This window comes from Nesoenas mayeri (genome assembly GCF_963082525.1).
Source record: "Nesoenas mayeri genome assembly, chromosome: 5".
NCBI classification, from domain to species: Eukaryota; Metazoa; Chordata; class Aves; order Columbiformes; family Columbidae; genus Nesoenas; species Nesoenas mayeri.
The window spans coordinates 44,451,967-44,475,502 of NC_137548.1; the positions used below are offsets into that span (position 1 = coordinate 44,451,967).

General features: G+C 45.4%; 1 protein-coding gene across 1 annotated transcript in view; it reads right to left on the reverse strand.

Annotated features, from left to right (window-relative positions):
* Positions 1-2,275: 2,275 nt before the first annotated feature.
* The window catches only part of CD82 (CD82 molecule), a 40,342-nt gene continuing 19,081 nt past the window's right edge, over positions 2,276-23,536 (reverse strand). Inside the window, exons 2-9 of the mRNA XM_080345594.1 lie at positions 22,854-22,935; positions 17,207-17,279; positions 13,931-14,055; positions 12,934-13,008; positions 5,935-6,042; positions 3,455-3,646; positions 3,090-3,173; positions 2,276-2,569 (exon numbers count right to left, since the gene is read on the reverse strand). Coding sequence (XP_080201720.1) covers positions 2,492-2,569; positions 3,090-3,173; positions 3,455-3,646; positions 5,935-6,042; positions 12,934-13,008; positions 13,931-14,055; positions 17,207-17,279; positions 22,854-22,916 — 798 coding nt within the window. The 5' untranslated portion in view covers positions 22,917-22,935 and the 3' untranslated portion in view covers positions 2,276-2,491. The remainder of the gene's footprint in view (positions 2,570-3,089; positions 3,174-3,454; positions 3,647-5,934; positions 6,043-12,933; positions 13,009-13,930; positions 14,056-17,206; positions 17,280-22,853; positions 22,936-23,536) is intronic.

Sequence of the window (23,536 nt, forward strand, 5' to 3'; positions counted from 1 at the left end):
GACAAAGCTAAGCTAGCAAGAGCTGTATGCACTGTGGGCATAGCAGCAAGCTTATGCTTTCTTAGAGTTAGTCCCTGAAGCTTATGACTTCATACAGTACAGACTGTACAGATTTGAAGCAACATCTTCAAATACAGAGATCACTTAGCTTAGGAGATAGCAGGTAAATCAAAGGAAGTACCACTCAGCTCACCCTAGGACAGACATACATCTTATAACAAGGCAAAGTTTAATCTAGAATATAGCCTAGGAAAATTGTCACCTTGTACAGGGCAGTATCTTCACAGTCCACATTGATCTCTCATGTAGGCCTCAGAGCAGCTTTTGACAGGCTCTTTGCTACCCCGAACAAACAAGGTGTCAGTGATTCGCATGTAAGGAGAAGGGGGTGGAGAGGAAGGAAGTGCAAACCACTGCAATGCACAAGTCATAGGCAGAGATATTTTTTTAGCAAAGTCTTTATTACAGAAATATTCACCCTCTAGACTTTTATATCTGTACATGCATTTCTTCCAGTAGGAAGATGTTGCTAAAAACAGACAAAAAACAAAAAGGAAACCCAGAATGGGTTCTTTTTTACTTGCTGCTTGGCATTGGCATGTGTAACTGAACAAGAATCTTACAAATAAGAACACATTAGAGAACAGACTTTGTGCTAAAAAAGCTAGCAAGCTTTACTGCTAAGAAGGGTGCCTTCTGCTATAGCAAAGGTCAGCTTCAAGGATCTGTGCAGGAGGGGGCAAGTGTCTCAAAAAAGCAAAGTCTTGTCACATCTCCACAAAACACAGTTGCCCAGTTGTATCTACTCTCCCAAATCACTGCTGTGTCTAGAGATAAGAACAGAGCAGGGACCCACTGCTGGAACCCTGATCCCCTGCACGAGCTTTTCTTCCCAGAAGGAAAACTAAGTAGGTAGCAAAGCCACCCTTTGAACTGCTACTAGGGTTATTCCTATCAGACCACCCTGACAAGAGACAGTCCTAGGACCACCGCTGTAAGGCAAAGGCTTTCTCACCAAGTACCTTGTATGGGGTCTTGGCCAAGGACCATCCACTTCTCTCTCATACACTTTCCTGCTCTCATGGTGATTACAGGCATGTGCAACTGCAGGAAACCTGTTGTGCCCAAGCCACCTCTAAAACCAAGAATTTGCATCCAGCTCCCTTTTCTAAGAAGCTGAGGCAGTTTTTCATATATTTCCTACTTCTGCTCTACATCACTCCTTGCTGCTGGTCATTGGCTGAATAGAGCAAACAGCCTGGTCATTAAATACAGAAGCCACCCAGCCTGCACGATTGCAGAACCAGCTACTTATCTGCTGCAGTGCTTACACTCAAGACAGCTCAGGATGCAGCCATGGTTCCTAGCCACAGTGGAGTCAGAAGATTGGACAACTGAAATAAAAGCAACTTATCCTCGCATCCAAACTACAGAACCTAAACTGGGCACTGGTAGGAGTGATATCTTCAATACACACCATCAGCAATCCAGTGAGATCCCTCCATGTTCATAGTTAAAAACCACAGCTAACAAATTTTATGTTCATAAAGGGGGCAGCGGAAGAATCAAGTTAATCATAACCTCTATAAAAGTTGGCAACCCACAAATACAACCAGCGAAGCCAGCCTGTTTCTGAAGTGCCTCCAAGCTGACAGGAGCCAGCAAAGCAGTGCTGGGAGGGAGAGGAAGAAGTAAAGAGGCAAGTGGGAGAAACATGTAAGTGTCAAATCCAGGACCCAAGGGACACATTCCAGAAGCAGCTGAGCACCACCACCACAATCTGCCAGGCCACACTTGGAACAGGCAGGCTTGGCTCCCTCCTGGTGGCTTCTCATCACACTTGAAGAGCTCTGCTGAAGGCAAGGCATAGCTGATTCCAGAAGCAGAAGCAAATATGACAGTAGCGCTCAATGCTTCATATAAGAGCCTAGGCTGGAAGATGCACAGTAGGAGCTGAATCAGGTTAACTGCAAGGGAGGAGAAGGCCTATAAAGCACGACTAGTTACCACCACAAGTCAGTGAAGTAGGTGAAGCTACTAAAGCACTGGAATCTGAACAGCAATCCTGGCTTGTGGGGCAAAGAGATAGGACTTCTGGAGGTAGGGGAAAAGATATGTGGAAGGATAATGAGGGGGAAGAGGAGTATGTTAGGCCCAGTGGGTTTTAGAATGGAGATATGAATAGTATTGTTTAACATGAAGCAGGCAGTAAAAGCATTGTCCCCTCAGGTTAATCGGTGTCTCATGTGATATGAGACAGTTAAGTTCAGCTTCTTGAAGTAGAAGTAATCCAGAGGCAGGATGCAGGTGGCCTAAGGGCCCTATTGCCAGAAGATCAGGCTGTATTGCAGCTCTAACAGTTCTTAGCAGAGTGGTATCAGAAATGAGATGTCACAGGAATAATGGTCAATGGTTGGATAGTCTGGGTATGAGGCAGGAATGTTCTGTTTGCTCCTTTCTCTGTGGTGCTGTAGCTCTGGAGTCTGTCAACTCAAGACTTGGGCACTTTGGTGTAGTCTTCGCTGTGTATATTCTTGCAGAGTGAAATGGACAGTATCATCCCCAGCAGCTGGAATAAATAAGGAAGAATGGGAACAAAATCAGCAACCAGACAGATAATAACGTGAGAAGAAAGGGTGGTGCAGGCGAGCATAATACAGTAGTCTCCTTTTAATGGCACCATACAAGTGAGCAGGGGTGATCCCCAGTGCAAGGAAAATGCAATAATCAGGATGACAAAAAAATTTTGCTGCAAAAAGATGTGCCTTCATCTGCAATCTATGTTATGGCCTTTTTAAGGCACAAAAGGCACCTCACTAGTGTGATGTTGCTTTTCTCATTCTTCCTGGTTACAGATACAGTGAGTTGCCAAGTGTGAGACACAGTGTCAGGAAACACAAGTAGACAGGGCTTCATCCAATTTTGAATCCAACCAATCAAAGCAGCAGTTCAGAGCTCCACGTAGACACAACCAAGAACTAGATCTGAACTGCCATTAAACCAGGTGCCTATTACTTGTACAAATAGTTTTACCTTTAAAAGAGTCTGCATGTTAAGAAAGTACCAGTTCACATCAGGGAGTGACTTACCTCTATAACAGCAACACCAGTGCAGACTCCAAGAATTACACCAAGGTTGTCCTTCAACCACTTCTCTACGCCATCCATACATCCCTATTGAGGAAACAAGGTCACAAGGTAAAGAAGGAAAATTCTAAATGTCTCGACACTGAAAATCCAGAACACATTTCCTTGTGCATACAGAGATTACTTGCTATACCAAGTTTCACAGTAGCTTTAGCAGAAAAGGGCAGGATCCCTGTCCCTCCTTTCCCCATTTCCACAGGTACTTCAAGCAATGCTGACAAGAAAACAGTGCTTGAAATAATTCCCAGAGGAATGAAGACAAGGCAACTTCAGTAGATGCTTCACAGGGCCCAGACATACCCACTCACCTGCTCATGAACAGGCCAGTCAGCATATGTTGCAGTGCCATTGACAGGGACATCCAGATTACAGAAACCACTGTCTACCTGAAAGTCCTTGGAACTATTGGAGCAGGAGCAGGGATAGGCAGTCATGCTTTGGTTGATAAGAACCTTATTGTTTTCCCAGTCCTTTGCTCCACTCCAGCCACAGCAGGCGATCTAAGAGAGAGAACATCATGGTCTTACACTAGTAACATACTGCACATGAAAACAAACAGGCAGTGGAGGTAGCAGTACACAGGAGCTCTACATGTAACAACAGTCAGACCATACAGTTGGCATGAATTAGTTATATTAGAACATCACCCTGGTTACCAGATGATAACCTAGGCATAGGACCGTCCAGAAGACAGGGGCACTATTTTCCCACTAAAGAATCACTCTGCTAGCAAGACAAGCGTTAAAGTGCCAATTCCAGCAGACTTTGAGCATAGTAGACTATAATGTGCACAGGCCATCCACAAAGTTCTATCGCTCCAGTCACGCTAGAATATGAATCTTTCACACACCTTACCACGTGAGGCCTAGATTACTCAGATTTCAGTGGGCCATGCAGCTTGGCATCAATTCTACAGAGTGTAACTGTGATCAGTTTTTTGCAAACTAAATACTAGCAAACCTCATTTTATCTCCAGGTGACAATGCTAAACAGAAGTAAAAGTACAAAACACATGTTGCTGGTGGGTCAGCTGTAGGAGGACAATTGTCCTATGTGACACATTTGAGAGATTTTTTTCAGTCCCTTCAGCTCATTGCCAGCAGATTGATTTGGTGAGGGAGAAGCAAGGCAGGCAAGAGATTAATGTGTTGACAAGACATCCCCTGTATTCAAAGACATCTCAAAAGGATTAGCACCTAGTCTTCAACTAGCAATGCCATTTCCATAGGTTTAAATTCTAAAACTATTTTTTTTTTTTTTTTGAGTAGCACCATTTTCTGAGAATGCACAAAGCAGGAACTTTTCATTTTCCAGTTCCCAACTGCAAGGTACCACTGATCTGAGCTGTGGCCCCCAAGGGACACCAGAAGCCACCGCACGATGGCGTTGACATGCTGCCGAGCCCCAGCGAGCCACCATGAGTTTGTGCCCACCTGGCTGCAGTTGCAACTGGCTGGAAGATGGGATGAGGAAAGTTTTCCATTCAAAGAAACATTTACATTCCTGTACAGCCACATGATAAAACTGCATTTGCTGGAGGGGAAAGCACATCAGGAAGTCCAGACAAGGCTAAGATTTTATCTTACGCATGGATCCCAGCGCTTGCACAGTGGTACAGAGCAGAAATGCTATCAAACTTGATGTGGAAGTTTAGGGAAAATCCCCCTTTGCTCAGAAAGGAAACAGTATTTCAGTCTGACATAAGAGACATGAGAGCAGAGCTACAAACAGCTGAACAGCCACATCAGGACAAGCATTTAATTTCTAAACAAGTTCTGAAGATCCAGCCTCCAGAAGGAACTACCTCCCTGAGGTCTGGGATTTAACTCCAAGACTGGTCTACAGAACACCCATGCCCTTTCAAATGCTAACTCTAGTGTATGAGAGGAATCAGACTCCTAACACTTGGACTTCTCCACCTCTACAAAGCCGCCTTCTTTTATTTCAACATAAACGAAGGGCTCAAGCAGGATCCCCTCTCCACAGTAGACTCAGCCTTCTCTTGAGTCCACTAGCAAGGAGATGCAACTACAGTGATAAAACATAACTAAATAATTCTCCTTCCAAGGATGAGAAATACAGCAAGTCAGTGTTTTGTAGACCAAAGAACAGACAGAAGAAAAATCCTATTACTTGTACTTACTACACACCAGTCCCATGCTGGGCATGTATTTAACGACAACTGCCAGTCAGCTCTCAAGCTTGTGGTTTGGCAGTAAACAGCTATCATAGCTCCAGTGTGCTTGAACACTGAATTAGTTGCTCAAGCACTGACCCTGATGTTCAAACAGAAACCATGGGTGGTTGGATGGCTGCCAAGAATGCGGACACTTGCAGTAGAGCCATCACAATAAGCAACATGCACCAAGGAGCAAGGCAGGTAGCGCTGCTGACTTGCATGGCAATAAGAATAGGGACTTGACTTGCTACAAAATAGCATGAACTATGGCTTTTACACATGTTAGTATTCTGAAGGCCCTTCAGACAAAGAGAAATATTGGGGTGCCATTTGATAGGCCAAATACATTAGGCTACGCAGCCAATACTAGCTAGTTCTAATAGCCAGCATGCAGGAATGGTTCAGGGTCTTACCGAGGAATAGCAAGCGAGAGAGTTTTCTAGTATGTATGCACCAAACCTCACAGGCAACTTTGTAGATCAGCTAGATCAATGTGCTACAGCCCCGTCCCTTGCAATTCCTGCTTCCCTGTCCTCAGCCTAGTCTAAAAGGCTATTTACTGCACTGACAAATAGCAACATCTGCCTCTTGCTGCCCTCTATGACTCACCTGTGTTTGCACATAGTCCCACGCATCTTGTAAATTCCTCTCATCATCATTCAAAGGGTCATAATTTTCAATCAGAGTTCCGACTATGTGTGACAACTCGTCTCTCAGCTGGCAAGGAAAAAAGGCAGGAGAATTAAATTAGTCGATTCCTTGTAGTCTCTTCTTTGAGTCTTAGGGTACATAACACCCCTCTCTACCACCTGTGTTATTCCTGCTGTGGGTTGACCTTCCCCATAGTGCAGAAAAACAGGGGCTCATCATTGTGATGTGTGAAAACATTTTCCTTTGCTCTAGCTTCAGTAAATGGGTTTAGAGCAGAGGCAAACTGCAGATAGAGACTACAAGCCCTGAAAACAAACAAACAAAAAAAGAACCACACAGCAAAAAAACAAACAAAAATGGAATGGACAGTAGCTTTTGCCGAAACCTTCTCACACTCCCACAATACAGCTATTTTTAAGTTACAGCAAAAAGACGGCTAGAACCATGACTAAAATATTTGGAAAATTAGCATTTAATTGGCACACAAAGCAATGCTTAAAGGAAAGAAAAGCAACCAGGCACTTACAAATCCCCTAGACTGACCTGTAAATAACTTACTCTGCAGTCTTGTCTATGCTTTTGAGGGAAGGCAATAAATACAACCAAAAGGATGAAATACAGAATTGGTGTACCAAGATAAAGTCCCACTATGATGATCAGATGGCATTTCTTGCTAAGAAAGTCTTTTTCCAGGCAGAGGTCAACCCAAGAAATCCACCCTAGTCTTCAATGTTGCATGGCCTGCTGCTATGTAAGAGGGAAGTTATTCTAAGGAAAATGGGTTAATTCTGGGTCCCCATTTCCTCCACCAATCAGTTTCTTCTCAAGCTTATTAAGCAGATAGAAGACTGTTACTCAGGTTGCTCAGAAGTTGAGGGTTGGAATAAAGTCCTTTCTTTATTAAGTACAGCACTGTGCTTGTTACAGTGTTGATGGGAAGCACATTTGATACACAGAGAAGTTCAGAAGTATCAGACCGAGCAATCACGCATCCCCTTAAGGTCAGAATAGAAAGGAAAATAAAGTTAACTGACAAGAAACCAAAGTTGTTGAGTCCTGGTGCTATAATATATGGAGGACAACGGAGATCTACCACAGAAAAACTTTAGACACTTGATGGCCACAAAACAAACAAAAAGTCCTATAGGCTCTGGTGGCCCCGAGTGAGAACAGAAGGAGTCTTAGTATGCACCAGGAGACAGAGGAAAATAGTAAAACAATTGTTCAAAGCACAAACTGTATCTCTTCACAAATGTTATATGCAGCTTTGGTCACTTGAAAAAAGCTAAGTGTAAACAGTAATGAGTACAGATGAGGTGATATATACAGCCTCAGTCTTGAAGGGAAGGCAAAACAGCACCTTTGCTACGCAATGCAACAGCCAAAGCACCAGCACTTCCCAGCAAGTCATTGCCCAGGCACAGAGAAGGGCAGCAAACCTGATGAGCCATAAGGAAACAGAACTGGGTATGGTTATCCTGGTAAGACACAGGCCTGAATGACTGCTGCCTGCCCCATATGAGACAGAGGTCAAAATAAGTGCAAGCTGAAGGACAACACTAACCTTAAACACTCGCAGGTAACATATTTCTAACCTTGTGCTATAAAAGAGACACTGGTCTAGAGTCTCAGTCACTGAAGTTCATTTCCACCACTCAGGGAAGGTCCAAGTGGCTCTGCTCCTCTATGCAGCTGGGTTTCTGACACACAGTTGTTGGAAACTGCCCTTCTTCATCAGGCATTGACCAACCTCTCCCCAGACTCCTATGTCTGCTGCTTCTATAGTAAGACACATGTACTACAACTATCTAAATTGCTCATTAACAGGCTTACCACAAACCTCAGGTGAATAAAATTATCCCTTCACCCCCATTGTTTATCCAGAGATATTTACAACACCTTTCAGTTTGAGGAGAGGTGCAAGCTACCATCCAGCAGACTCCTTCACCTCCTTCCTCCCACCTCCTTCTGAAGCTTTTCTGTCCTGGTTTTGGTTGGGATAGAGTTAATTTTCTTCCTAGTAGCTGGTGTAGTGCTGGGGTTTTTTTGATTGAGAACGAGAATAATGTTGATAATACACTGATGTTTCAGTTGTTGTTAAGTAGTAAAGGATTTTTTGGCTTCTCACACCATACCAGGTGCACAAAAAGCTGGGAGTTGGCACAGCCAGGACAGCCGACCCAAACTGGCCAAAGAGATATTCCATACCATATGATGTCACACTCAGTATACTATTCTGGGGAAAGCTGGCCAGGGGAACTGCTGCTTGGGAACAGTCAATTACTTGGTGATGAACAATTGCATTGTGCATCACTTGTTTTGTATATTCTTTTATTACTATTATTTTTTCTATTCCTCTGCTATCCTATTAAACTGTGTTTATCACAAACTAGGAGTTTTACTTTTTTTTTTTTTTTCATTCTCCCATCCCACTTGGGAGGAGGGGAGCAATCTGCTGTATGGTACTTAGTTGCTGGCTAGGGCTAAACAGTGACATCTTCTCAGCCAGCTTGTACATGACAATAGCTGTAATTGCTAAGGACAGATCCAGATCACAAGATGTTGGAGAGAAGTGTCATTAGACTGCTTGAGCGATGGGATCAGCTTGAGCACTGGGATGCTGCCATTCTACATACTACCTATTTGTCTGTGGCGCTACAGCATATTTCAGATCAGTGGAAACGGGTTTTCCCTTTCCTTTTACTGTTAAACATTGCAAATGACCACGGCAAACCCAGGGACACCCAGCAAGAGGAAGCAGTGCCTACTGCTACAGAGAAGCTTCTCTATATCAGCAACTCTTCCTCCTGGGAAAACAGCAGCTCAGCTCACTGGGATCAGCTACGTCAGCCCAGACAGATGGGAGCTGCATGATCTTTCTTCTCATGATGTCTAGATCTTCCCCTTTTAATTACTTTGCTTCCCCTTTTCCTTCCCTTCAAATCAAGGCAACCTGACCTGGTTCTCACTAATGAGATTGGCCTTGGCTGCTGCCATAAGCCTTATCAGTTACTGAACCTCTGCGTTCCCACCCTTGCCCCCCTGCACACTGCTGCTCCACATACAAGGAGAACTAGTTTGTTGTCCTGCCCATCTGGCCCCTTAGCTGTTAGGCTGGCGAAGCCTAGGGTCACTTCTGCAAGAATCCCAATCCCAGAGAGTGCCTCTGTTCTCTATCCCAGGACCCCACCACAAGCAGAGACAGGGCCTGAACTAGATGTCCCCAGTCACAGCTGCATAGGGAAGCTGCATCTCTGTTCCACCTCTACCCTTACATGAGAACAGGCAAGAAATCTTACAAACAGCGCAGGTTCCCAAAAGTGAGGCATTTCAGTTAAAGAAAGACTCAGGCATTCTTAGGTGTTTCAGACAGTAATTGGAGAAAGGGGACATATTACACAAACAATAGTTCAACTCTGGAGAGTACACACAGGCAGCTTGTCCATAAGTTTCCCTGGCAGAGCAGCCCAAAGGGGAAACACAGGCACATGGAGCTGATCACCCTTCTGCACTTGGCTGAGGAAAACTGAAAGAGCAACAAGCTAGCAAGGCATATTGAACACCTAGGCAGGCTTTCAACATCTTCATCCATTCAAGGCCTGTCAGCTGGGGAAAGCTGACACCAGAACATCAGAAGCAACAGCATACCTCTTTGATTCCAGTCTCTGAATGAATCATGCAGGCTTCTTCCACTGTCGGACACCACTGGTCATTTCTCCTGTCCCTCTGTCCAAGACTCAAGCTAGATCATCCCCCCAGCATTTCACAGAATAGAATACCAGGTTGGGATGGACCACAAGGATCATCTGGTCCAGCCTTTCTTGGTAAAAGCACAGTTTAGACAAGATGGCCCACCACCCTGTCCAGCTGAACCTTAAAGGTGTCTGATGGTGGGGAATTCACCACTTCCCTAGGGAGATTATTCCAATGGCTGATTGTTCTCATAGTGAAAAATTCTTCTCTTGCACTCAATCAGAATCTCCCCAGGAACAATTTGTACTCATTGCCCCTCTTCCTTTCCATGTGACTCCTGAAAAGGGAATCTCCCTGTTCTTTGTAGCTGCCCTTTAAATACTGGAACATGGTGATGAGGTCTCCCCTGAGCCTTCTTTTCTCAAAGCTGAACAAGCCCAGTTCTCTCAGCCTTTCCTCATACGGCAGCTTCCCAGCCCTTTGATCATCTTTGCGGCCTTTCTCTGGACCCTCTCCAATCTGTCCACATCTTTTTTGTATAGTGGAGACCAAAACTGAAAACAGTATTCCAGGTGTGGCCTGACAAGCGCTGAGTTTTATTAGCAGCTAGTCTGCGCACACAAAAAAAGGCTCAAAAAAACAGGAGCAGGCTTTCACCCCCCTAGTCACTTCTGATTCTGAAACTAATGCATAGTCCGTATCCCCCGGCAAGTCACTGCACACAATCACTCGGGCCTGTTTGCAGCAAACAATAACCAGCAAGTAGGGCAATTCCCAGAGGACCACTGCTCTCCTTGGCTCAAGGCAGAGAACTGCAGAGAACTGTGTGAACCAGGCCAAGAGAGACCTTACCCAGGCTCTCACATGTTCGTGACCCACTAGATGTAGGTGAGCAGTAACATTCAGCTCACAAAGCAGAACACCATTTGCAACATTTGTGACATTACTATTTCCTTGTCCCTAAAAAACGCCACCTCACCACATAGTTTCAGTCATCAACAGATGTAGGGAAATGGATGTTGCTTAATGCCCTCCTAGCAGTACTGGGAGTATTGAAGGGGCATTCCTCTAGCAATAACCATGGGAGAGGCAAAGCAGCAGCCTTCCTCTCACACACTCAGCCTTTTACAGTTACACTAACCCTATTTCAGCATATTTTCATGTGTCAGGGGTGAGGAAGGATTTCAACAAGGAAAAGAAAGCTATTTCGCCCCCTGCCCCCCCAAAAAAAATTAAAATAAAATAATAATAACAAAAAACAAAAATCTGTTCAGTAGCTACTAATCACAAAAAGGGCAGGTGGAGAGGAGTACAAGAATCCTGTCTACTCTCCTGCAGTGCAGAAATAAATACTTCAGTTACAAGAAGTGCAGGAGCGAGTATCACTCTGCTACATTATGGATCCAAGATCATTTTCTCCTCCACTCTTGCTATTCCTTGTTTTGTAACTAACCAGGTTCATGAAGTCAGAAAGAAATAAACAAACACAAAGAACACAATAGACATCTAGGGACTGGATCTTGAGCAGTTTTCAGTTTGTTTCACTGTGCTCGGAGCTGCCCTGGCATGACGCACATCAAGTGAAGCAGAGCGACATGCATCACTGAAGCACAGCCACAAACCAGTGTGTGGGAGGTTTCAGCTGAGACCTTCCTGAAACAGTTTTTCTTAGTGCTCTAGGCAGGTACTTCAGATGATCCCTGAAGTAGAAGGGCTCTAGAAGAGGTTTTCAATACGTCTTGCTCACTGAGGATGGAACAGAAGCATTTGTTCAAAGCCTAGCTTCCCCTACCATTCTGCTGGATCTGTACGTGATGATCTCAGCCACATTAGCTCCAAGTGCTGTCCAGAATAACCCCCAGTACTTTTATTCTCTCCCTGGTCTGACTGAGGTTCAAATTAAGAACTACAGCTTGAAAGCTGGAGTTTTCTAGAGTAGAGTGACAGCTGGAAGAGAAATACCAACAGAGGTATGGAATTTCATGGTCTGAAAAGTCACATTTGCCCATTGCAGTGGAATGCCCAACCCCACTCCTCCTCCTCTGCATTAGTCAGAGCTCTCTGTTGAGAATCAGCAGCTTGTTTAAAGCTGTAATGTTACACACCAGCTAGCCAACATTTCAGTTTCTCCTTCAGCTCCAGCCAGCCTGGCAAACAAGCTGCACTCACACCAGATTTGCCAAGGAACGCAGCCAACAGCTGCTCACCGTCACACAGCCACTTGCACAAAGCTCATATCACCAATGCTGGGGGCAGGGACCTTCCCCCTGCCCCCAGATGTCACCACCAGGCCCCATCCACAACTTCCTCAATCACCTGCTTTCTGTGATCACCTAGCAGGAAGGTGGGCTCAGGAGAAGCAAGCACAGTTGTACAGTGGTACAGATACACAGTTCTGTGACAGGGTTACCCACAACAGGTACCAGAAATACACACACCAGGACAGAATCCAGCAGGGACCCCACAGTTACAACTTGTTCCCACTGCGTGAATGTGGCTCCCAGTTCAGCTGTCAAACAGCTGGAGGCCTGACTGGGCACTGCCCTGGCCAGAGAACCTATAGCCAGGATCGGCTGTTGCAATGCACTTAAGTAGCTCAAAAGTTATTCCCTTTACACTACTGGAGCTCTAGAAGCATACAGTGTGAAACTGCATTCCTGACAAAGAGATCCACTTCAAAATGTTGAACCACTTGGCTTCAAGCTCAAACTGTAGTACAGGAACTGTGACATACTTGGGTTTGCTCTTCGGGAAAGAGGACAGCTCTTCCAAGGAGAGTTTTACATACAAATGCCGAAGGACTGAAAGGACAGAACAGCATGACACGAGGGAGGCCAGTCCCAACAGCAGTCACTCAGGCTGGTAAACCCCCAGTGATGGCAACACGATAGTAACCCCTACTACTACAAGCCCAAATAATAGTCTGCAGCAGGATCAGGAGGAACTGTGCTCAAAAGCCTTCCAAGAATTGCTTTTTACTGTTCCCACTACCCAAAAATGAAGTCTACATAGAGTCTCTTTGGACTGAAATTATTCTATGATTCTATGAAACGGATTCATAATACTTGAGAAAGTAGCACTACTGAGGCTGGCAGGTATAGAAGAAACAAACTGTACAGCAAAGCTGCTGAGCTGGGGTAGAGGAAAGGAGAATCCAGTTATGCTTGCTAATGGTATAGTCCAATTTGGAAGAACGAACTGTCAGGTGTCTCCTGTTCCTCCAAACCAAGACCAAGGAAAACATGCAAAGTAAGAAACACTTACTGTTTCCTTCTGGAAGTAGATGACCAGTCCAGCAGCAACCTGAGTTATGAGAATTACCATCAGGCAGGTGAAGTACTGGAAACAAAAGAGAATAGATGGTCACTATCAGCCTTTAGAAAGGCCTGTACATAACAGTACAAGTTTTAGTAAGATTTCATATTCAGAACAAGTCACGACATTGAGCCACCACCTTTGCCTGCAGAAACGCTCTGCTGTCAACAATGCTGTCCCCAGTAAAAGGCTTAAGTATGAGCACCGATATCAGACCAGTGCACTTCAGCACTTCTTCCATCAGATCAACAGGAAGACTTCAGGAGGGAGAGAGTTTACAAGCAGTTACCACCATTACATTAGATGTTCCTAATGCCAGGACACACAGTGTGGCCATACTTGGTTTCCTATACACGTGTGCTCTGAATAAGCAGGAGTCAAGTGGCACCTAACGTTTATCAAGCTGTTGCCATCTCATCCATCACAGCCACAAAATTTCCTACAGATGAACCATTTGAACAGAGGTCCTGACATACAGGACATTCCTAGTCAAGTCTCTCTCAACTCTTGCACTTTCCACAGAAGTTGAAATTTGCAGCACAGCAGGACACTGTCACTATTCCTCTTCTCTCTCACTGCCTTTGATACTTGCTCCTTGCACCACTAAGAGCACAAGGCCAACTGGGAAGTTGAGGTGGTAGGACAAGGTACGGGGTCACCTGAGACATCTCCCCTTAGTTGGCAGTCCTCAACCCACTGTTTGTAGAAAGTGGCAGTGGCATTCTCTTTCATTTCACAGAGTTATTAGCTCATAATCGGTAATGCCTGAGGAACCACTGCTGCAGCCTGTTTAATGCTGAAGAATTTAATGTGTGCAAATTAAAAACTGGATCTAAGTTAACCTTGCAGAAGTACTAGGAGAACTGATCCCCAGCTACAATCCAACAGATATTTTGCAGGAGAGGTATTAAAGGGTGGATCTAAAACATAGCATGAATTCTCTCACCAGACCCAAGAGACATCGGATTTCATTGACAGCTCCAAGACAGCCCAGGAACCCCATCAGCATGGTCAGAGCCCCAACACCAATGAGGATGTATGCACCAGTCTTCAGGGAGGGAGATGACATCTCTGTAGGGGTCAGGAGAAGAACAAAGTTAGCTGCTGGCAAAAACTACAACAGCCATCACCATTCAGAGAACTTCCTTCATATCTACTTATAATAATGCATTGTCTTCTACAAAGGAACTGCACAGAGGCTTGCTGAACATGGGGACAGAAGGCTGATTCTGAGTTTTTTCTGATAAGCAAAGACTTTCAAGGCCAACCTGCAGGTCTCCATTATATGAGAGTCTGGAAGACTCAAGGTCACTCCAAACAAATGAACCTTGTTTGGAGAAAGTTAGCTGCTTACTGGATTTTTAACTCCCTCATGAATGCACTCTGAGTGAGAGTAAGATAAAGTACATTCTACTCCACAACTATTGCCTGTTTGCTTCAATTCCCTTTGCTATTTTCAGGGAAGCTTTTTCTCAAGTCCTAAAAACCCTTTTTGGTTTGGCTTTTCACTCTAAGGCACTATTCCTTGTTCCATCCATTCTGTTTTCACTTTTACACTTACAATCAACAGTGGGACACACAAACTCCATGGAGTGAAACATGATGCAAGAGCTACAGGTAGTGTTGAGCACAGATGATGGGACAGGTTGGTGTTGAATGGCTTGTGGCCAGGCACTCACTGAAGGTTGTTGCAGCACCTGTGTATGACCTCCTGCATATAGATACTCTTCCAAGATCAAAACAGATATCATGCCCAAATTAGCTACTTTTAGGTATCCTTCTAGCTATCTCTTGCTATTGTGTCTCGAATGACTGTACTCTTGAACACTTAACAGTTTTTTCAACCAAATTTAGTGATTATTACTTCAGACATGCTGGTGCTGTCAGTCGTCTCCTCTCAACATTTAGTACGGCAAGCAACAGAAGAAACAAGCTCTTACATCTGGGTTGGTGACAAGACTATTTCTTGCAGAACAGGATTGGAGGAAGCAAGCATTACGGCATTAATGTTGATGAGATACTCTGTCTAGAAATAGTAACCAGAAACCTCATTTATCATTCGGAGACATTCTTAAACCTGCAAGCTGCACAGCGTAGGGGAATTCTGGATGTCCAGTGATTAATGAAAATAATGTTCCTAGAGCTCAGCATTTAGTTTCCTGGACAGAAGTCCCAGGAGGCAAGCTTCCTCTGAGCTCCTCCTAAAATAGGTTAGGTGCTGACACTGCAAAGCATTTACTGAAGTAGCAGCCTTACAGGAGTGGCCTTCACAAGACTACACTATTCACTCTCCCAGAATCTGTTCGGTCATCACACGAGCATTCAAGTGCCCCAGCTACAGAATCTCCACAGTGCTAGAAAGCAGTTGCTTAGTCAGCTTCTCATTAGAAGAAAGAAAAAGGTATTTCCAACTCAAAAGCCATTCAGAGGAGTGTGGCAAAGGGACAGGAGCCATGCTTGCACTTCTCATCCACAATACATCTTGTCTTCTGCAATACATCTTGTCTTGCAAGAGAAGGCTCTGCTGGCAAGACAACTCCTGCTCTGTCTGCTGTCACTCCGTGTTTTCCCCTGCACTGGGCAGGAGGCCAAGCAAATACAACAGGCTCCTTGGCAGCGTCTGGAGTGCCCTGCTGTGCTGTGCTGGGCTCCCTCCATGACGCCTGGGTTACTAAAGCAGAGTGAAAGAGGGGCAAGGCATGGGAAAGGAAATGAGGGGGCAGGGAGAAGGAACTGATGCTGGAAATCTCCAGGAAGGAAGCTAAATCCTTAAATGCTCTGTTAGCAGAGATTCTGGGTAAAATGGGAAGAAGCAAAGCCAAGCTCAGGGACTTTGTACATCTACAAGTACATCTGCAGTAAAGCCCATCAGCCCAGGGGAACAGTTGCTGGCCCGCTGGTACCAAACACTGATTGTGAAGGGGTGCTGCAAATAGCCAGGCTCCAATAAGCTCCTTTTTGGCTGCCTGTATTAAAAGTGCATTTCTGCTCATGCTCCCACTTTATTAACCAACTCCCCTTGTGCTTCTTGCCCTTCCAGTACTACAGTAGCAAGCCAGACGCCACAGCACAACAAACAGAGCAAGCAGTAGTATCTGTGTGCGTGGCATTAGTGGGGTTGTTGTCTCCCGTCATCTCCCAGTGCCTTCCAAAGCCAGGCCAGCTTGTTCAGCAGGACTTGAGATATAAAGTGCTTTGCAGGATCAGTGTAGTTGGGAACAGTGCTATGAGTGCTATTACTTTTCACTCCTTGAAGCTGCAAGTGTGCAGGCAGCCCTCCTGCAGCGTCTGACACTACTGCTGGAGCCAGCAATATTGGAGATCTTGGCAGTGGGTAACCAGACCCACCAAGCAGAGAAGTTGTTTGAAACCCTCTCTAGGAAAAAGCACAAAGGAAGCAAAGCTTTTGAAAGATGAGGCTGAGCTACCCATTTGGTGAGAGTCCACTTACTGCCCTGCAAACCCCAAGCTCTGGTAAGCCAGCTCAGTTTTTTGTTTGTTGCAGAAAGCAGACCCTCTGTTAAAGACTCGAGTCGATGCTCTTGGCTGACTGAGAGGGGAAGGAAGCTCGGCCCTCACACATGCAGTGACACGAAGTTCCTCTGATGGCCAGGCTAAGTCTCATGACGTGTATAACTGAGTATGTTTCAGAAGTCAGAGCACTAAACACTTCAGACCCACACCTTCTGTCCCCCCTCAGATGTACATCCTCTACTGCTTAGGAACAAATATACTGGCTACTTCCAACATACATGAAGCTTCAATAAAACCAGATATTTTCTTTGGCTTTTAAAATAATCAAATTGAAACAGATCATCACAGAAAGCAGTGGCCGCATAAGGAACTTGCAAAGCAAAACTACATTAAGGAACTGGGGGACTGGTAATAATGAAGCTGTTGTGGAAACACCAGAGTATACAGTGAAAATAGCATGAAATACTAGTACCTATGTTTAAGTATTTGGATTGCTGGGTGAAGGAGCAATGGTCTCACTCAGTCTGACTCTGGTGTTGCAATCCACAAGACCAGGAGAAATGCTGTGTCTGCAGGGCTGCTCCCTTTCACCCTGTCCCCGATAAAGTCCCATCTTGCTATATGTTACTGCTCAAGTCCCAGGCCACACATAAAAGCATCACCATCCCTAGACTACACCATGGTCAAGCACAGCCCTGGACTAGAGTCAATTTAAAAGGAGAAAGAAAATGAAGAAACACAGCCTTACGCAGAACTGCGATGAAACTAGTTTTGTCAGCCAGAATCCATATTCCAAAGCCAAGGATCACAGCACCCAGGATCTGAAAGAATAAGAACACCACATATACAAATGGCTTGTTAGTTTAGACAAATAAGAAGATGCAGTCACCATTCTCCATACTTCCAGAGGAAAAACAACCATTCTTTTGCTGTTCCCACCCATCTCCCCCATGGTATGGCTCCCAAAGTAAACAGGATTAGCATGACTCCAGGAAGAGTGCCTTGGCCAACTGCACAGGAGCCCCAAGTTCTGCTTGGCAGTCCTTCACAGGGTATTTTAGTAGTACGTGATATTGTATAGGAGGACAGTTCAAAACAGTCTGAGGAAGAGACGCCCTGCTGCTACAATCTTGTTGGCAGAAGCAAAGGGTAAGTGCAATGCTTCTGTGGAGAACTGAGGAAGGACAAACACATCTAGCATATGATTTTAAAGATTTTTTTTGAATAGAGAAGTCCCTGACCCTATGGGACCAGGCTGGGAGCCAGCTGCCAAAGGATTAGATATCTGGCAGCTGGAACCTTCCCAGGAAGGAAATCTTCAGCTTGTCAGGCTCTGTTATAATGCTATGGCTTCAACCCACAAATGCAAGAAAACAGCAGCGTTCACTTTGCATGCAGGTTCCCTTGAGTGAAGTGCTTTGTGCCTTCCAAAGCCAAGCTTAGGCATCTTGTCCTGGCTACTACTTTATGCGAGAACACCCCAGCCCGTCAAGCCAATACATCTTACCACCGAGTCAAGAATTATGAAACATCAGTCACAGTCTCTGCCTCACTCACCACTTTCTTATCTAGGGCAAGGATTAATAGAGCAATATATCCCCATGAGAACTCAGCTGAATCCAGGCATTGAATTGAGAAGGAAAGAGACACTGTTTTCCCATCTCATATTGAAGGGGGGGAGATAGCATGTTCTGTTTTAACTTCCAGGTACCACCACATTTTATACTACACTGTGAGGTTTTTGCATTTAGATGATCATGACTCCAAAATTAGGATGAGAGCACCATTAAACCCATGTTAAAGTAACTACGCTGAGAAGGCTGTACGCCTGCAGGTTTGATAAGAAGCCGAAACTTGTGCTGTTCAGCCAACCAAAAGTGGCAAAGGTTAGAAACTACTTGCTGTGCTAAGACCTAAAACAGACTTTGAAGGAACAAGGAGTGCAAATGAGATGCTTCCTGAGGACATGAACTGCAAGCAGCAGTTCTTACACCAGCAGGATTTCAAGATAGGATGAAGTGAAATGTTAAATAAGCCAATAGGGCTAAAGAAAGATTGCAATTCTGTGCTTCATTACAGAATGCTGTGATGTTTGGGAGAAAAGGAAAACGTCAAACCAGCAGGTGAAGCAAGCTGGCAGACAGGGTTGTACAGTCAGGCATTTGCTCCACATTTTGAAAGTTTACACTATGCTTCAGCTACTCATACAAAGAAGCTTTTCCAAGCAAAGACAAAGCAATGGTCTGAAATAAGCTGCCTGCAAGCTTTTCTGGCTTGGCAGAGGGCACAAGATGTAGTTGGCTCTGGGGACAGCATTAGAAAGCCACCAAGCAAGTTCCCATTATGAAGATGGATGAAGAAGACTGAAAGCATGTAGCTGTTTTATCCCAGAAAACAACAACAACAACAAAAGACAAGATAGCAGTAACAAGAATTCCCCTTGTCTTATGTTCCAACATGCTGCACTACAGCGCTCAATCTGCTGATCAAACTAGAAATGCCTTTTGAACGTGCAACAGCTGTGGCGCCTAAAGAATTCCTCTCAAACTTTGTGTTGTCAGGAACTGCTGAATTTACAGTCTGAGGGAGTGTCACATTTAAACTATAGTCTTAATAAAATATCTGTCTTAACGAAGAGGCAAACTGGCCTGTATGTGACATCTCTCTTGGCTCACTGACCCTGAAATGTCACCTAAGTTTTGCTGTTGCTGACAAAACACAGAAGGGCTGCTGAGCTGAGTTCCTGGGAAGTTATTTGTTATGAGGTGCTCAGACTATCCAAGGCCTGTTTTCACTCTGATCTTTGCTCTAGTCCACAACTCGTGCATTTGCCAGGAGCTGCTGTGGAAAACACTGAAAGGGGAAGGCAGGGAGAAAATAAACCATGGGGAGAAAACACTGTCCTATTAACAACAGCATATTTACCTCCTAGCAGTATAGTATCTCAGCATCTTCAGGAGTTTGCATAGCATAGCAAAGCCGCTTCTGCTACTAGCTTGGCTTCAGACTGTCTATAGAAGAAATCACATCTGCCTTCCGTTGAGTTTAATTCCTCTGCCCCACTGCTTTAAACTCCTGAAGTGGAGGACAGATGTCTTCCCTCCACCCTGGTGGTGCAGATTTCACCCCCGACTTCAGCAAGAGCCCCTTCCACAGCCAAGCCAGAAGGATGCAGCTGCCCAAGGGAGGGCCAGCAGCTTCCCACAGCAGAGTCCAGTGAAGAGGGGCATGGAAGAACTAAGCTGTGATGGAGCTGACTCACCTTTCTGGAAGGAGCAGCTCGGGGCCCTCAGCTGCCCTCTCCCAGCACTGCTTTCCATCACACTCAGACTGTGCGAGGTAACATTGAGCCTGACACAGGGGCCAAAAGAACAGCTCTTAAACTTCAGGATTTTAGGTTGTAGCCTTCTGCTCCATTTACAGAAGGGTTAGAAAAAGGACAGACAGTCCTATATTCTAAACAAATAGTTTCCAGAGACTGTTGAATATGTCTCACAGAATTGTTTTCCCTTTAAGGAGAAGCATCTGCTGTGGCCTGCATCTGCTACCCAAGAAGGTAGAGATGTGTTAAGTTTTGATTAGAGAAAATAAGCTTATACTCCAAGCTTATGGTTTTGGTATCTTTTGTAGCAAGTAGGCAAGCAGTGCACATAACTTTCTTCCCTTTAATCAAAGCAGGTCAAACCCTTCCCTGAACGTAACGCTGCAAGACTGCAAAATACCACCAAGTCCCTGAACTACTTCAGCTACAGCAAGGGACCTTCTCACAGACCTCGAGCTGTAGAGGAGTGTTATTTCAATGACTGACTTCTAAAAGAGTCACTAGCATGTCTCTAAAGGCTTAATCCATCAGCTCCGCGCAAGGCTGGAGAACACACTTCAGACAGTGTGGGCTGCCCTGCACAGGGTGCAAGCAGAGGCTTGGCTCAAGGTCCAGAGCAGACACTGAGCTCCATCGCCAGCATTACTGTTCACACTCCTGCAAGCACTCTCCTCAACAGAACTCAGCAGCTCCAGGAAACCAAGTATGAGCCATGCAAAACCTCTCTGTGCTGGAGGCTCACAGCAACTCAGAAGCATTTTCTCGGCCAGATTATTATTGATCTACCACTTTGTATAGGCTCAAGAATCGACCCCCATTCAAACTCCGAACACCCGTAATCAAAAAAGCTCCTCATGTCAACCACTTCCTGACACCCGTAATAAAAAAAGCTCCTCATGTCAACCACTTCCTGTGACAACGAGAGTAATGGATACCACTTTCCTCAACATCTGGCACGTGCAAAATGACTGGCACCTACCAAGACAGAAGCACACTCAATATCCTCACTCTAGAGAAGCATCAAGCCCCTCAGCAGAACACAGCAGCTTCAGAGGCCTCGCTTCCACAGAGCAGCTTGAGGGGAAGATCGTGTCCATCTTCAGCTTAGCAAAGAGGTCATTAAAGTGGCTTCTCCCTTCAGTCAGCATAGACCTGCTCACATCCCTCCTTAAAACTCTTACTCTCCAGGCCCAGCTCAGTGCATCTGACCAGCCTTCCCCAAGAGGGAGGGAGGCTGCCTGCTACACCAGAGGAGATAGTTTGGAGCAGGGTGTGCACAGGACAAAGAGCAGCTGCTTCCAATCACTTGCAACCCAGACAGAAGTGCTCAAGGCTACCCAAGAGCCACAGAGAGATTCAGTGCTTGTCATCCTCCCAGTCTTCAAAATATAGGAAAATGCTTTTCAGAGCAGACAAGGGCCAGCCTGACAGAGCAGCTCAACTCTTCCTCCTGACAGCACAGTTCTCTCCGCAGGCTGCCCACAATCATGCCTGGCTCAGCACAGAGGGGAGAGAAGGGTAACATGGGAAAGGGATACCACAATGATCACTGATAGCATCCAGCAAAAACAGCAACAGTGCTGTAACGCACCATAATATGTCAGGCTGTTGTCTTCCTCCTTCTCCTCCATGCTAGGCTGGATTTCTTGAAGAGAACTTTCTCTATACAGAGGTTAGCTAAAGAACCTGGACCAGGGATAAATGAAGACTACACAGCGCCCAGGTACTAGGCTTCAGCAAGGCTAAAGCACTACTTTAACAAATGCAGCTCTGCTTCCCAGGGCAGACTGGCTAAGTTACACACTGCTTAAAGAGCACCATCTCATCAAGAGATAGCCCAGATGCTAATATGTCTTCAGGAGTCCTGCACTAGTGAGAAGAAAGGCTTGCACTCAGCTTGTTTTCTTTCCTGTTCTTAAAGTAAACCAGATCATACTCTGAAAGATTTAGCAGCACTTGAAAAACCTTTCCTCTCCCCTTCCCCCCAAGAGTCTACCCCATGGATGCTTTGAGCACCCCTGACTTTCAGCCCTTAGACCAAAGCTAACTACTTTTTGGATGGAAATAAAGCACAGAGAAGAAAGAGCCAGCAGAATAAGCCAAGGGAAGGCAGATCCAGATGTGCCTCAAGTTCAAGCCCATGTGCCAGCAGCACAGCACACCCCTGCAGGAAGCAAGAGTGAATCCGTGTGAAGGAATAGAGACCAGAAAGCAGTGCTCACCTTATCGTGTTCCATTTCCCTCCCTGCTCTCCCAGCCTGGCCCTTCCTTCCCCTTGTATGCTGCACAAATGGTAACAATATCAGGCTATTTTCTTGTTGATATGTAGAAAGCTGAAAACCTAATGCTTCCCCACTACACCATCCCACAGCAGGAGAGCAGTACCAACAGCATCATCACCATCAACATGTCACAAGATATCTAATCTTCATGAAAGGATGCATGTGAGAGTGTGTGGCCCTCTCAGACCCACTCTGATCCAAAAGGAGCTCATCTTTTGCTGAGCCTCACACTTGAAAATGACAGCATCCAGTGGGCTGCCTCATTTCCTCATGTGAGCCTGCCTCAGCCTCCCTTACTCCATTTCAAATAGGGGACTTGGACTAAATCATCTGGTTAAAAATCAAAACCAGCCATTGGGACTCCAAGAAAATTAGAGTTGTTCTTTGAAGCTTGTCTGGCTTATTTAGGAGAGCACTGCCATTACTTGGGAGGTTTTATAGCTTGGATACTCAAGGGTAGCTCAGCTGCTGCTTCACATGTGGCAGACCGAGTAGCTACAACTACTCACTCTCCTTCCAGAAAGAACTCTTAACTCTTGTTTTCCATTCCTACTGCAGGAAGGGAGCTGTGTGCATTGGGGACAGCAGGTGTGTACTGAGAGTGGAGCAGCTTGACATACCTGGGAGCTGCACAGAAGCTTGATGCCCCTCAGCTTCAGGAACCCTCTCCCTTCTTCCAAAACTCTGGCCATTTTAATGAACGCACTGGGCCAACATTCAGAAAAAACACCTTTCCAGCTATTTTTAGTCCAGGCCTTCCCTTCTACTCTGCAGATGCCCCCAATACTTACAAGGAACAGGAGATTGAAGAGGAAGAGGAAGTACTTGGTGACTTTTAGGCAGCCAGATCCCATCTTCTTTCTCTCACAGGACCTAAGGGGAAAGCAGACAGATAACCAGTTACATTAGCAACAGGTCCTTCAGACAGCTTTTCAGAGTGACACTCTTACTCTGTGCAGAGCTCTGGATCACCTGGTAGGTCTCAAAGCAGATGCACAGAAGGCACGTGCTTCATACACTACTCGAGTTGCCTTTCCATGGTAGCAAAACAGGACACCACTGTCACTACAAATACAAACAGCCAGTGCTGCAAGATCTCCCGGAGAGTGACAGAGGGCTATCAGCAGTTACAGGAAGGATTTATATCACAAATACACTTCTAATTCCATCATTGTTTATACAGACTTTGCATTAATAGCATCAGCCAAAACATGAACTCTAGCTACCGCTCCGGCAGAGAAAAGGGATGCATATATCCAAAGAAAGAGCTCACAAGGCCAGCTCCCTCCCCCAGAAAATCTCATCTCCTCATGACCCCTAAGCAGCTGATAGAACACTGAAGAGCAAGGCCAAGGGGTCAGTTTAAAATGCAGCATAAAATCAAGTGTCCTGTGTGCAACTCAGCACCAGGTGCTTTGACAACACATGAGGACCAGCAAGTCTGCTCCACGGTTACACACTACCAGTTCTGCTG